Source organism: Aspergillus fumigatus, chromosome 7, assembly GCF_000002655.1.
Source record: "Aspergillus fumigatus Af293 chromosome 7, whole genome shotgun sequence".
Classification (NCBI taxonomy): domain Eukaryota; kingdom Fungi; phylum Ascomycota; class Eurotiomycetes; order Eurotiales; family Aspergillaceae; genus Aspergillus; species Aspergillus fumigatus.
This window is the reverse complement of record NC_007200.1, coordinates 1,131,042-1,145,233: the sequence shown is the minus strand read 5'-3', so window position 1 is coordinate 1,145,233 and position 14,192 is coordinate 1,131,042. Positions and strand designations below refer to the sequence as shown.

At 49.1% G+C, this 14,192-nt stretch overlaps 5 protein-coding genes across 5 annotated transcripts; 1 reads left to right on the top strand and 4 right to left on the bottom strand.

The window, feature by feature from the left end:
* Window positions 1–160: 160 nt before the first annotated feature.
* Window positions 161–2,519, bottom strand: AFUA_7G04870 (putative glutamine-serine-proline rich protein). The gene is made up of 2 exons (XM_743930.2): window positions 1,292–2,519; window positions 161–1,235 (listed from the first exon to the last, which is right to left on the bottom strand). The coding sequence occupies exon 1, from the start codon at window positions 2,342–2,344 to the stop codon at window positions 1,331–1,333; it is 1,014 nt and encodes a 337-aa protein (XP_749023.1). The 5' UTR covers window positions 2,345–2,519; the 3' UTR covers window positions 161–1,235; window positions 1,292–1,330.
* Window positions 2,520–4,369: 1,850 nt separating this feature from the next.
* On the bottom strand, window positions 4,370–6,440 carry AFUA_7G04860 (dimethyladenosine transferase). Its single transcript, XM_743931.2, has 2 exons — window positions 5,962–6,440; window positions 4,370–5,906 (listed from the first exon to the last, which is right to left on the bottom strand). Exons 1-2 carry the CDS (start codon window positions 6,376–6,378, stop codon window positions 5,145–5,147), a joined length of 1,179 nt encoding a protein of 392 aa, XP_749024.1. The 5' UTR covers window positions 6,379–6,440; the 3' UTR covers window positions 4,370–5,144.
* Window positions 6,441–7,534: 1,094 nt separating this feature from the next.
* Window positions 7,535–8,806, top strand: AFUA_7G04850 (aldo/keto reductase; the record flags this gene model as incomplete). Its single annotated transcript, XM_743932.1, has 5 exons — window positions 7,535–7,696; window positions 7,750–7,794; window positions 7,843–8,038; window positions 8,086–8,420; window positions 8,477–8,806. 5 exons carry the CDS (start codon window positions 7,535–7,537, stop codon window positions 8,804–8,806), a joined length of 1,068 nt encoding a protein of 355 aa, XP_749025.1.
* A 91-nt stretch (window positions 8,807–8,897) lies between these two features.
* On the bottom strand, window positions 8,898–12,129 carry AFUA_7G04840 (uncharacterized protein; the record flags this gene model as incomplete). Its single annotated transcript, XM_743933.2, has 4 exons — window positions 8,898–9,580; window positions 10,224–10,735; window positions 10,780–10,939; window positions 11,313–12,129. The coding sequence occupies 4 exons, from the start codon at window positions 12,127–12,129 to the stop codon at window positions 8,946–8,948; spliced, it is 2,124 nt and encodes a 707-aa protein (XP_749026.1). The 3' UTR covers window positions 8,898–8,945.
* Window positions 12,130–13,108: 979 nt separating this feature from the next.
* AFUA_7G04830 (uncharacterized protein) lies at window positions 13,109–14,066 on the bottom strand (the record flags this gene model as incomplete). The annotated part of the gene is made up of 3 exons (XM_743934.1): window positions 13,109–13,314; window positions 13,714–13,718; window positions 13,840–14,066. 3 exons carry the CDS (start codon window positions 14,064–14,066, stop codon window positions 13,109–13,111), a joined length of 438 nt encoding a protein of 145 aa, XP_749027.1.
* Window positions 14,067–14,192: the final 126 nt, after the last annotated feature.

Here is a 14,192-nt window from a genome sequence, read left to right as displayed (position 1 = left end):
TCAGGCATCTGACGGTGGAGACGAGATTCGCCACTAGAGACAGCAATAGTTCCGGATGGAGGTTGTTGATTGGCCAAAGGTTCGTATTCGTATTCAACTTCAATAACCTTATGTGGAAGACTTTATCCCGATTTTTTGACTCTATAGAGACAATGGCAATGCTTCCTGGTTCGAACAATCTAGAAAGGGGCCGGGAAGAACTATGAACAAAATAAGGCTCAGGAAGTGGAGGATTTAATTAACTCCAAGAGGGAACAAGCCTCGTTATATCCCCCGCACACATTCACTAGCTTTTGCCTTTCATGTCCGCATCACTTTTTGCACTGAGGACGGAGTCAAGCTGCTTTTTCAACTCATAGCCATTTCCTACATGAATTACATATCGCAGCTCTGAATCCAAAGAGCTACGTATGCAGAGGCTGACAACGATCTGTGATGTTGCGCCTTCAGAAGTTTCCCAACTATATATCCGACCGAATGGTCGAAGACACCCTGCAGGCCTGCCTCGTCTCCAATGAGCTGCGATTCGGCCTCAATGGCGCTTGATCTATGGGTGAATTTGATTACCTTGAGAAGTCACCTCCATCGCTTCACGAAGCGGCTCCGCGAGCTCAACCTGACATATGGCTCTCAGACAATCTGTCTTACCCTTTTAATTCTTGCTATCCAATATGGCTTGCCAAAGGCGTACTGCGCCAGTTTTGTCAGAGCGTCGTGTTTGAGTAGGACCGTCCTCTCCCATATCATCGGTTTGAGAATCGCTTGCCATCTGGGTGGAACACGTTTTTATTTTACAAGGCTTTGGGCTGCCGTTTTCCAATAGATTCTCTGCCGCATATGATGCTTGGGCTTCCTTATTGAGATGATGGATCTTGGCATTGAGATGATGAATGATTATGATTAAAGTTCTGTGGGAAGGGAGTCCATCTCTCACAGTATCTTGATGGGATGCAGGATGCTTGAGATTACATTGAGTGATCGGGGAAGAGAAGAAAAACGAACACAATCAGCTCACATTGAGAAAGGCTTTGTCACATAATACATGCTGTTTCCTGGAGGCAAGACGAGCTCAGTCTTCACGTCTGAGCAGTAAAGAGAGTCGTCTGATGACTCGGGAAAGGCATTCAGCTCAATCAAGAGACTACTGCCGACTGCCGTCATGTGGATATTCAGCACCCTATTCTCGACGGCTAAGGCAAGACCATGAGTTGAGATGGCTTAAGTCCCTCCCAATCCTAAGAATTGCTATTAGAGTGAACCAGGTATAAATTTCATTAGTATCATGAACTACCATTGAATAGCAACGAATAGTGTATCAGCCTCACGATCATCAATCCAGGAATACAAGATGTCCGTTCTGGTTCGTGATCCGCTCATCCAATCTCACCCATGCCCTCTTCCAATGGCCGTTTCCGTCGGCCAGCTCAGCGTCAAGTACTCTTCCGCCTTCAGCAAGATGCACATTTCTCGCCGACGCTCCAAAATTACCGCCACGTGCCCATACAAAAGAACCGAAGTGGTTGGAGAGGACCGAGTTCAGAGAGATACTCGACCGATGCATTTCCCCTGAGATCGAACGGCATCTAGCTGTCAGCTCATAATCGTGCTCGAGGCTAATCTCCGTCGACGAGGCGGAAAAGTTGCCTCGGAGAGAAGCCGCCGCAGGAGGATGTTGTTGATGATGAGCCCGACCGTTGTCACTGTCCGATGACGAGGATGAGGATGAGGACCGGCGACCATGTCCCCATTTGCCTTCCTTCTTTTCCTTCTTCTTCTTCTTCTTGTGCTTCTTGATTGCGTCTTCGGCGACAGATCCAGTGATCGCTCCTCCGATAGTGCCCAAGACGCCATGATGGACTTGATGACCGGCGTAGGCCCCTACAGCACCTCCAGCAACCGCTCCCATGAAGCCTCTTTCATCTTTTCGATCCTGTGGATATGGCGGCTGAGTGGGCGGGTGCGCAGGATAGGTGTCATGTGTAGGGTATGGGGGATATGACTGTGGCGAGCCATAGGAGTGCTGGGTGTAAGGTGGAGGTCCAGAGTTGTTATACTCATTGTCGTACTGTTGTGGCTTTGTCTGCGGGGAAAATCCCAGAGCCATGCCTTCTGAAGTTTGAGACGGGTATACGTTGTGAGGACGCTCATAGCTGGTTGTTGGCGGAGGCGGGGCACCATAGTTGTAAGGACGATTTTCTACGACTGGTGAGTAGGACATCCCAGGTCCTGGAGTAACCGTCGAGGATGGCGGGGTCCATGGTCGATTGCCGCTATTATCGCTTAATGGGGTATCTGGCTTTTGGCCACCAATATAGCCTGAATTATAGTACTCTTGCGCGGCCATGTTGTGCCAAACTGGAGGGAAGGATGAACCTGAAAACAGGCTTAAATGGTCTACTTCCTTCAGAGGATGAAAACTGGTGATATATGTCAGATGGACTGAGGTAAGATGAAAAACTGAGGAATGAAACCTTTTGGAACATCAGGACTCGGGAAGACGAGGACCAGACAGCTTTTTTAGGTAAACAACTGGGGCTGCTGCCTTGGTCCATCTTATCAAAAGTGTGGCAGTGCAGCTCCACCTTGTAACCAATTGCACTGCCACAGTGGGGTTCTATCAGCCTTATGAGATGTTGGAAACTGCAATACCGTTACGAGTTTAGAAATCACTAGTATTTGCTATACAAGTGAGAAAGTAAAGAAGGTCCCCTCCTTCCGAATCTAGTCATCTAACTATCTACTATTTATACCACCGGACGATGCTATCCAGATCGTATATGTGGTCTGATGTCGAGAGAAGAGAGGGGTTATCGCGGCGGATATCGCGGTATAGAGAAAGAAATCTATCTAATGTAAAACAGGAAGGTAAAACGAGTCACTCAATCGGGTAAGTAGTAATGTATATCAACATGAGAGTATGGCTTGATCCTTCTGACGCATCGACCTCCCGTGTTTATGTAGTATGGAATATCATTCGGATATTCCGTACTCTACGCTTTCGGATGATCAAAACCAGATATTAAGCGGATGGACCCGTCAATATTGTCCATTCTAGTACTAAGTTTCCGAGTTCAGAGACATCACCTCCACCTGAACCCTGGAACCACTCCATCACTCTACTAGTCCCACTCCTCATACCCCTGACCAGCTATGACATAAAAGGTTAATTGTATCACATCTAAGCGCTAGGGAAATGACATCACGCACTGTAAGCAGGATACTTGCATAGTTCCTCCCATTTTGGTCTTGTTGCAGAGTGGATCATGGAGACCATCAGCCATGCAATCCTAAATAAGGTTGACATGGCCGGCCCATTGGCCAGTTCACTACTCTAGTTGAAATAGGACGAATTGTGTGGTGTCTTCATTTGCTCTGAGAAGAAGGCCGTAGGCGCTCCAGCGGCCATGAGCATAGTAGGTAAATGGTAATATGGCCGGCAGATCCAAAAGAATAAGTATCTCGGTCAACGGGACAGGAGATCACTTTGATATGCGACCTCGGACGGAGTAGTATTTGTCGTAGCTTATAGTCCAAGGATAAACAAAAGAAACATTGTGTCACTGTCTTGCTGGCCGTTCATTAGCCGGTTGCGCTAGGAGGTACTTCACCAACGAGGCATTGGACTTCTTCGTCTGATGCGTGTTTCCATCGGTGTCGGAAGTGGATCATCTCTTCTAGGATGCTTGAGCCATCTAACTCGACGTTTACATGCCTAGTATTCGTGTAGCGTGGCAGAAGCAGGTGAACAGTCTCGATGAACTTGAGGCTAGCCTAGTACTCAGAACATATCAGTTCAGCATCTTCAACCTCAAGAATTATATTTTCTATTTGCTGAGCCATTCCTTCATGCTCTCCTTGCGCTTCTTGTTACCTAGCTTCCTGAATCGGTCCACAAGCGCTATCGTCCAGGACAAGTCACCCGGCTGGGGCTTATCTCGCAGTTTGATCATCCCCTGCCTCTGTGAGATATCCAGGTTCAGGATACAACGCTGATTCTTGCTAAAGCTACTCTGGATGGCGGTCCAGACGGCCATCATGGCTTTTCGGTCTCTCTACTATAACCTGTACGACCAATGATGTAGCATGGGTTCTTGCTGCCATACCCATCGATCATCTGCATTTATCCGGGGGAACGGCTTTGCTGGGATAGGTCTCGTTGGTTCCACGGGTTCCTGCCTGGTTACTGTCTCATCGTCAGGATCAATGTATTTCCAGACGCCTTTCTGCTTAGCGAGACCCTTGACATATGCGTTCTATGCCCACCAATGATTGGCTAATCTAGCATAATCGCGACCTTGGCTGTGGACATGAGATCGACAGGAGAGACAGATATCTCGAAGAATCTCTGTAGAATTAACATAGCTTAAGGGTAGTTTCACAATCCCCTCAAATTGAAACAAAAGATCACAACGGGGGGGTTGGCCGATTAGAAGGGCCGTTGCTCGCAGGGCTACTTCTTTAACGAGTGGGGTGAAGCTATCGAATTGTACTGAAGCTGTTGAGTAACGATAGTACTTCAGGAGCTGTTGAACCGTCCGGGCTCCTAACTGGTATATAACCCGCGCTGACCGAATTGTATTGTTGGAATTCGACTAGGTATGAAAATACAGACGATTCTCCTTGACCTCCTCCTCTGCACAATGAATAACCGTGGAGAAAGTTAAATTACTGCTTAATGATCAGTCTGAGTCCGCGACATTTCACTGCCTATTCCTTGCTCTGTTCCTTATCACCCTCTGAAGAAGCCACAGACTCTATAGCAGTCTATAGAAACCCGAAAAGCACTGGTAGTGCGGGACTGAATAATGTCATGTCTTCGTTACTGATGATGGAGATATCCCCGGAGTCTAACTGTGGAATTTTAGAACCAGAAAAGTATCATCAAGCTCGAGTGCGCACGGGTATAGCCTAGAGGCATGCTTCACTCGTGCCCAGACTCCTGACAAATGAGATTCCGCACAGTGGACAACATGTTGACCGTCTGAGAACTGATGATATCCCGATACCGAGTCCTGAGGCGTCAAGTGGGTATCAAAACGAGGATAGGGGCATCATGGAGCCACACTCGATCACTCCGGCACTGGAGTACACGAGTCTGCGACGAGCTTGGGAAAGATTGCGATGCACTTGCCATCACCCGTCACTCAAGAAAAGTGAATACCTTCAGTATTGAATCCATGTAGAAGGCGGAGGAAGTTGTTCTCATCACACTTCTGGGCACGAGCGTTCGCCAAATTGGTTTGCTCCAAAACTCGTTGGATCTTCGCTTGAACCAGTTTCGTCACCATAGCCCGAGGGACCTGTTGGTCACCGATTGCCACCAGCGACCCCTTGCTCGTAGTAACTGGGGCCTCGGTCTCCCCTCCCAGATCCATGAAGATATCATCCTCGTCGTCACCTCCCTGAACCGCCTCATCGCCATCCTGGTCCATATCCATATCCTCATCAACACTTTGTAGGGCAGAAACATCCTTGCCCTGGAGGAAATCAATGTCCGCCTGAGTAACCTTCTCTGGATGCATGGAGACCCAAGTGATCCAGTTGCGCTCAATCAGCGCACGCACTTTCGTGGCCATGAAACCTGCGCGCAGGGTCTTGTTCTTTCGTACAAAGCAGATGCGGAGCATACCATCCCATTCATCCCAGCTGATGTTCGGTCGGTCCGCCTTGGGCTCAATCCGGACCACGCTAGACTCGACTTGTGGAGGGGGTCGGAAGTTATTCTTGCCGACTTTCATAATGTGCGAGATTCGAGAGAAAAACTGTGCGTTGACTGATAGTCGTGAATATAACGAGTCTCCAGGACGGGCAATCAACCGAAGGGCAAATTCACGTTGAACCATGAGAATGCAGGTCTTTGGGGGATTAGGCATGGAAAGGAGCTTGAAAATGAGCGGGGAGGAAATCTGTGGCGGACTCGTCAGCGTCTACCACAACACCGGACCATGTGCAAAATCATACCTGATAAGGAGTGTTACTGATGCAGATCTGGAAGGGAGGCAGCTTGGAGAGATCTGTCTTGACGAAATCGCCCAGAATAACCTGAAGTTTCTTCTCTGCAGGCGTCCCCTGAACCGTCTTTGTAACTTCCGCTGCCATTCGGGGATCCAGTTCGACAGCAATGACCTTTTTCGCTTTCTCAAGAATTCGCGTCGTCAGGATACCCGTACCCGGACCGACTTCGAGTACCGTCTGGCTGGGCTGAACGTTGGCCTTGTCGACGATGGCATCGGCGATTGTGGGGTTTTTCAAGATGTGCTGGCCGATGTCCGTATTGAACTTAAATATCGCAGAAGCTGCTTTGGAGAGTGGCGCACCGGGCTTCTGATACGGAGAGCTGGAGGGCGCATTGCGCTTGCCTCGTGCGGCTTTCCCCATCGTGATGTCTGTCGGTGGAGTTGATACGGTGAAAGGCGTTGATTCCGCTTCCTGAAATTTTTTATCAAAAGTTTATCAGATAAGGACATTTCCTGATTAGGTTAGACACTTGACGGGTCATGTGATTTATGCGTCCTGATACGTGTTGATTGGTTGAAAACTAACCAGGGCGTGATTGGATGATCGACGGTATTGTGAATGCCTCAGGCATGCTCTCTATCGTCTCTCTGAAATTATCCTTTGGCCTCCTCCCATCTTGGTCTGGTTTGTCTGATTATGGAAGAAGGCCTCTCAAAGAGCTACGGTGGAATTTCTGATATTCAAGTCTCAGAGGACACTGGTGTATTTTGTAATTCCACATGGCAACCGAATGTGTACGCCAAGTATGTACACTGCATCAAGCTGTATCAACATGGGTTGAATACTATACTGAGTTGACCCGAAAGAAACCGGTGCCACATGATGACCTCCAGCACAAGTGCCAGGCTATCATATTTCATATTCTGCAAGGTATCTCTAGACCCTGTGAGTCTGACTGTCTGAGAGCCCGCAAAGCCTGCATTGGCTCACATCTTCTATAAACCATCAAAACCACTAAAAGGATGTCTATACTTCCATTTCCAGTATAGTAGAAAACGATAGTGCATATTCTGGTTACCAGCTTCACATTGACCCATCTCAGGATGACCATATAATGACTCTAGAACACAATAGCAGTGGCACACGGTCTCAGCCTGCTCTACATCTCTTGTTAAACATCAAGAGCTCAAACCGGCCCGAAATCCCGCCATATGAGTCATGACTTGCTTGACGGACAGGAAAGCCAAGCATCATTCCATATTCGGTCTTGTGCTTACTTCAATGACATCTCGGTCTCGGGGATAACTCCATGATATCACGGAGAAAACGCTTAAATACGAGGCTTTTGAGCGCACGGCGTATTGGATGCTTAGAAATCAGCATACTGAGGTCGCCGGTGATGGAAGCTGGTAATCACACACTTCACTATGTGGACATTGAGAGCTTCAGTATAAAAGCAAGCTCGATCCAGGTCCTCAAGGGATATCGATCGTCAGCTCAGACCCGATTCGCTTACGACTGCTTTTAGAAGACTCCAGAGGAAGCAAACATAGGCACCACAGCAGAAGGCTTGAAAATGGCCGCTGAACTTCCTCCCTTGCTGAAGGCTTCTCTGGAGCAAACGAAAGTCTCCTATCGTCAGCTAGGCAAGAGTGGCCTACGCGTTTCGGTGCCCATTCTCGGTGGCATGAGCATTGGCTCTCCGGAATGGGGATCATGGATTCTTGACGAGGAGAAGGTGAGTCCATGTACAGTCAAGTTTGATCATGAAATAGATTGACACATCTCCAGGGTCTACCCTTGTTGAAAGCTGCCTACGACCGGGGACTTACCACTGTTCGTATCTCTCCACACCATGCGATGAGCAGTGACTAAGTTGAACAGTGGGACACCGCGAACAACTATTCTAACGGCAAATCGGAAGAAATCATTGGCAAGGCCATCAAACATTACAATCTTCCTCGGCATAAAATCCTCATTCTTACAAAATGTTGGTCACCTGTCAGTGAACACGACAACCATTATGTTGTTCCGTTCGCGGACAACATGCGGCAGGACAAGGAATACGTCAATCAATTCGGTAAATGACTCGATTCCGTTGGGTCGCATGCCATACTGACCCTGCAGGTCTATCCCGCCAAGCCATCTTCAACGCAGTCAACGCCTCGCTGAAACGCCTGGGTACCGACTACATTGATCTCCTTCAAATCCACCGCTTTGATCCCCTCACTCCCATCGAGGAGACCATGGAAGCTCTAAATGATCTGGTCCGAAGCGGGAAGGTTCGGTACATCGGCGCGAGCTCGATGAGGACGTACCAGTTCATCATGATGCAGCACTGCGCAGAAAAGCATGGGTGGACAAAGTTCGTCTCCATGCAGAATCAGTACAGTCTTCTCTATCGCGAGGAGGAGCGGGAGATGAATCGCTTCTGTAATGAGACAGGCGTTGGTCTGATTCCTGTAAGTACCGATGACTTAACTCTGATGAATCATCGACTCATGAGACATCCCAACAGTGGGGTCCTCTCGACGGTGGTAAGCTTGCACGTCCGCTCTCACAAGTCCGAGGGACCACCCGCTCGGAGAACACCGACCCGAACGCAGTGACCAAGGCAGATGAGATGACCATCTCCAGAGTGGAGGAGTTGGCCAAGAACAAGGGCTGGACAATGGGTCAAGTGGCTTTAGCCTGGGTCAACAAGCGTGTGGCCAGTCCGATTGTGGGTTTCAGCTCTGTTGAGCGAATGGACGAAATGATTCAAGTCGCAGACCGGATCTTGACGACTGACGAGGAGAGATTCTTGGAGGAGCCATACGTGCCTAAGCCAATTGGTGGTCATGACTAGTTACACAATGCGACATAGCTATAGGTAGCTCTCCATTCTCGTTGCTCATAGCTACAATGATTAGAGAATCGAAATCACATTCCGATTTGAGACTAGCCATCGGCATGTAATCATTGTCCTCGAATCCAACAGATGAACATCAGACAACACGTATTGCAATTCCCATAAATCCCATCACATCAAACCGTCGGCGTCGACCCCCCATAAGAATGAATCTGCATAGCATCGTCAGTATACATCCCACAATGTCACCACAACACCGACATACCGTCTCATCATAACAGCCCTCCGGCGTCTGATACCCATAGGGGCCCGTATTGATATACAACCTCCCCTGGTCCCCACAAACATACCACGCCGCCACATTCGGCCGTGCAATATCACCCACGCTCCACGTCACCGCATCCCCCTGGAACGCAAACGTGCCGTACTGGTTCTGCGTCTCGTTGAACCACGTCTGGAGGGTGCGCTGCGTCTTGTCGGCGGGATCCTCGACGTTCATGAATAGCTGGCCTGCGCCGGTGTTGTAGACTAGCTGGCCGGAGATGATGTTGAATTGGCCGGCGTTGGTGTTGGACGAGAGGTAGGCTGGTCCTGGGGTAGCGCTGGGGATGGTCTGCAGGTAGCTGTGGTAGGCTGGGGTTTCGACAGCGCGGATGAAGTACCAGCCTGATTGAAGGGTTGGGAGGGTGGTGGTGGTTGGTGATGGGGTGGGTTGGGCGGAGGAGGTGAGGGCAAGGAGGAGCGGGAGGGTTAGTTCGAGGAGCATCGTCTCTGATTGTTACGTTGAAGGCTACTGGGTATGGTTATTGTGCTTCCCTTTGGGAGGGCAATGATGTCAATATATAGATGGGATCGGGATGTCGGTGCGAAAGCCGCTCATTTTCCTATTCTACCGCTCCGTGTCAGATGGGGCAAGGTAGAGACGAAACAATCTGGGGTACAAAGGGTTTCATCACGACGATCATTGCTTGAAACTTACTAGATACATGCCGAATGGAGCTTATGATTCTTCACGGCAGCCAGTTTGTGGGGGGGTAATATCTGATGCATGTTTTATTGGCTGGATAAATTGAAGGCTCTTGATGGTGTAGCCGCTTTCTCCGGGACAGGGTGGTTGTCTACAGTGTCTACGGTGCCTTGCGTAGACCTTCATGTTTCACAGCCCAGCTGCCATCAGAAGGGAACCCAGGAGCGTCGCCGTGGGATCCGTGCCAGCCAGCAGCCATATACGCCACGGCATACAAGAACCCCGCGTTCCCCGGCATAAAGGGAGGGGGAGTGCCGCCTGTATACGTACTATTCGTCAGTGGACTCAACAGATCACAGGGAAGGAGAGTCTTACCGTCACCACCGCGAACTGCGAATCCTATCGGGTAATATTAGCTTTGTGCTATGGCGGAAGCAGGACACATACCAGCATCATCGAAGACCCAATAGTCATAGGCGGTTAAATGCCCTATTGCCCTTTCCGGGCTCCCAACCCGAGCAGCGTTGATGGCGAGCACAGGTCTTCCCCATCCTCTGATTTTGTCATCTGTCCAGACTTCCCAGACCTTCTGCGCGGTTGCCAATGCAACTTTGGCATCCACTGCTGGTGTATCGGGGAGGATACCCTGCAACATAATCAAACTGCGAGGATCCTTGGTTAGAGACGTATCATTCCACCAAGAGCTATTCAAGCCTTGATAGACGGCATAAAGGCCGTCAACTTGAGGCGGAGGTGCGAGATTGTCCGCAACGGTCGTCCATGAATCGGGCACTTGTTGGCGGAGTTTTCTCTTCCATGAGCCGGCGACATCTAGGCCGTATCGCCAGTAGGCAATCTTGGCAGAAATAAGTACTGCCGAGCGCATATACGGTAAACGTACCTCATATGCTAGATTCAGGCTCTGCGTGGACGGAGTATTTTCGGTGACGCCATATGCCCTGTCTCAAATCAGTCAAGGTCCTCGAAGGGCAAATGAACATACAGCGGTCCGAGATCGTAGTAACCGGAAGTCTCATTTTTCCAAGCATAAGAAGCCATGTAGTCCGCAGTAGCTGTCAAGATGGGATCCCAACGTTCAAGAGTCTTGCGTGTTGGTGAGGCTTGGTACGCCAGTGTTGCGAGGTACATAGGATGGGGCTGGTCTATTAGATAAATCCAAAATATTGTGGAAGGTGCTGCTGACCTGCTGCCACATGAGAAGGCCGTTGATACCACCAGGCGAGCTGATCCCACTCTCAATATCAGTCATCTTGGGCCACCTGTGCTTTGTGAGTAGTCATCAGAGAGTTTGCACGACGGAACTGACCGTGCTCCGTCCCATCCCATAGCCTTGGCTCGTGCAAGAGACGATGGCAACAAGCTCTCGTACAAGGCTGGAAAGATATTATCAAAATGTTCTTGCCGACCCCAAGTAGCCCAGTGGGCATTGTGCCAGACTACCATTTCCATATGGAATTTGCCTGTAGACAGTCGTGAGTAGCAGTTGCATATAAGGAATCATTGCAAGTAACATACCATACCACCCATTATTCATCAGTCCACTTTCCTGAGGGGACTGTCCTTTAGCCGCACTGTTGACCCGTACATGATACAGCGACAGGATGATACGACGCTGAAGTTCATTCGCCTTAGGGTTGGACGATGCGGTAAGATCGACGAACCCTCCATGAGTCCAGTATTCCTTCCAGTCGATGGGATTTTGGCGTTGGATCGCTTTTGGGGAGCCTGGCACCTGCTTGTCCGGCGCAAAATTGGCAGTGAATTTCAGCGTAGACGAGGAGGAAAGCGAAAGCGTATAGCGGTGAGTCGCGTTGCTTACGCGAGACAATTGCAAAGAAGAAGCAGGCCATCGTAGATTAACAAAGTAGCTTGTCCCTTGCAATTGGTGGAAAATATGGGCCCGGTCCTTTGTGTTTTCAACAATCGATGTGGTATGGTTCTGCCGGAAATCGTAACTGCCGACAAACACTTCATATTTGTACTTTGTTGAGTGAATCGGGGGGTAAGGAAAGTCTAATCCAACAGTTAGATCCCCCGAAGAGAGAAGAGCTGACTGGACTTCAAAAACAGCCGTGTCAGTCCCGAAATCGCCCTGCGTCACCACTTTCACCAGTTGACCGTCGACTTTGAAAGTTGAAGTGATAACGCCTCTCCACAGATCCAATTCTTGACGCGGATCACTAATTTGTGACTCTGTGAGGAACTCGCCCTTGTACTGAAGCCCAATTCGTCCCAAGTTGATTCGGTTCGGGTTGGAAATAAGCCATTGCGATGCTTGTGGCAGACGGGGGTCTGGGATGTCATAGGAGACGTTTCGGCCGTGGGTCAACATCGCCACACCGTGATAGTCCTCGATTTTCTCGCTATCCTATATTAGACGGCAACTTCTTGTTTCTCTCGAAGAGCGTACCCATTTTTTGGCAATGAATCATTGTGCCACGCCCAGCTTGACAGAGTGTTGAATGGAAGGAAAGACTGCAGCACATTAAGCCATTGTCTGGAACTGAAGGAAGTAAGGACATACCTGCATGCCAGTGTTATCGACATTAAAGGCAAAGTTTCCATTGCCGACCTGGAGAGGAGTTGTTTCATTATCGATTAGGTTCGTGCGAACCACATTATACTTGGAAACTACATGCTCTCTGCTATCGTCAGCGAGCCTTTAAAGAAGATTGGAGACAGTCTGACCCACCGGTCAATCCGTCCTAGAGCGAGCTGTGGCACAAAGAGCAAGAATAAGAGTCCTTTTCTCGGCATTGTTGGTCAAGGTGTGCCCTACAGAAGACGTTAGGCATATTCTATGAGGATACTCAAATTATTATACCTCCTCGGGCTAAACGATCCCGATAATCTGGGGTAGCAACATACCCCGCAAAGGCATCATGTTAAAAGTTCAGTTTATGCACCAATCGGATTTAAATTGCAAGTACAGGCTATATGGAGGTAACTGTCTAGGAAGCAATCGGTATCAGCAAGATAATTGTTAAGGGTCGGGAGCTTATGCATTGATAGGACCCCAAGCGTTTCTTCTATATACAAATGGCTTACTGATGAACTCGAGTTCGGGATTATTTTTTACTGTCAGTGGTCCCCCTTCAGCTGCTATGCCTTAAATTACTTTTCTTGCCCCTGTGTCTATAGTGTAGGCTAGACAGAGAAGACATAATAGAATGAGTCCTGAATGACCAGTGAATAGCGCTTCGCGAAGTGAACGACGACGAGGGAATAGCTGAGATTGTAGCTTGGTAGATCTGACTCCAGAAAAGAAAAAGAACAACAACCCCCCGCCCGAAGACCCATCCGACAGTCAATTAGCCATTGGAACATCTGAAGATAGTATCAAGTGACTTCGCGTCTCCTCTATCTTTCAACACTTCAATATCATTGTTTCTCTTGTCGCACCGGAGTTCATATGAGTGATAGAATGCCACGGTGCCGACCCCAAAAAACTCGTCTGTGTTGTCTCTTCCGAATGTGAACTTGGATCCAGAAGCTTCATGGTTGTCGAATCTTTGACCTATATACCTCAGTATCATTTCTCTACAGTATGCATAGAATGTGCCTGATCTAAGGATAGACCCTGCCTCGAAGACTTAGCGTAGGTAGTCATCTATACTGCGCTCTCTGTCAGAGTAGAAACTCACGCATCGTTCCTGTAGGATATCCAGCAATGCAGTGAGATTAGTGTTGCTGAGGGAGACCCCTACCCTGAGGAGACTGTACCGATCGCACCAGTCCGCTCACAAGACGCTAAACCACGGTTATTATGACTCTGATTGGGAGTCCACCACGACACATCTTTCCCGATACCGTGTCGATGGGCCGTGAGCTTGTTCCAACCATTTCTTCTGCCATGTATTTCGTCATTTCCAGAAACTCTCTTTGATCTAGTACGCCCTGGCACCTGGATATGGACCATATCTTTCTCAAGTCAACCTTGATGTAGAGCTCATAGGACCCACGGTGCGTGCTATGATGATGAAGAGGTCCCTAGTCGAATGATCTCTGGCAAAGCCGGTTACCCCACTCTGAAATAACTCACCCCACTTTCGTCATCCTCCAGACGCAATTATCTGCATTCGACCACTTTTCCGTGCTGATATCACAGCCAAGCAACCTAAGACGGTACACCGAACCAAAATGGCCATCGTCCATATCGTCCAGTTCCAATTCAAACCCACCACCAGTCCAGAAGTCATCAAAGACGTATGTCCCGAACCTCTCCCAATTCCAGCGCAGATACTGACCAAGGCAGACGTGTACCCGCATGCTCAATCTTAGGGAGAATTGCATTCATCCCACATCGCAAAAACCATACATCAAGGCTTCCGCGGGGGGTAAGGACAACTCGATCGAGGCTTTGCAGGTAGGCATTCCGCGCAACGTGGTTAGGTG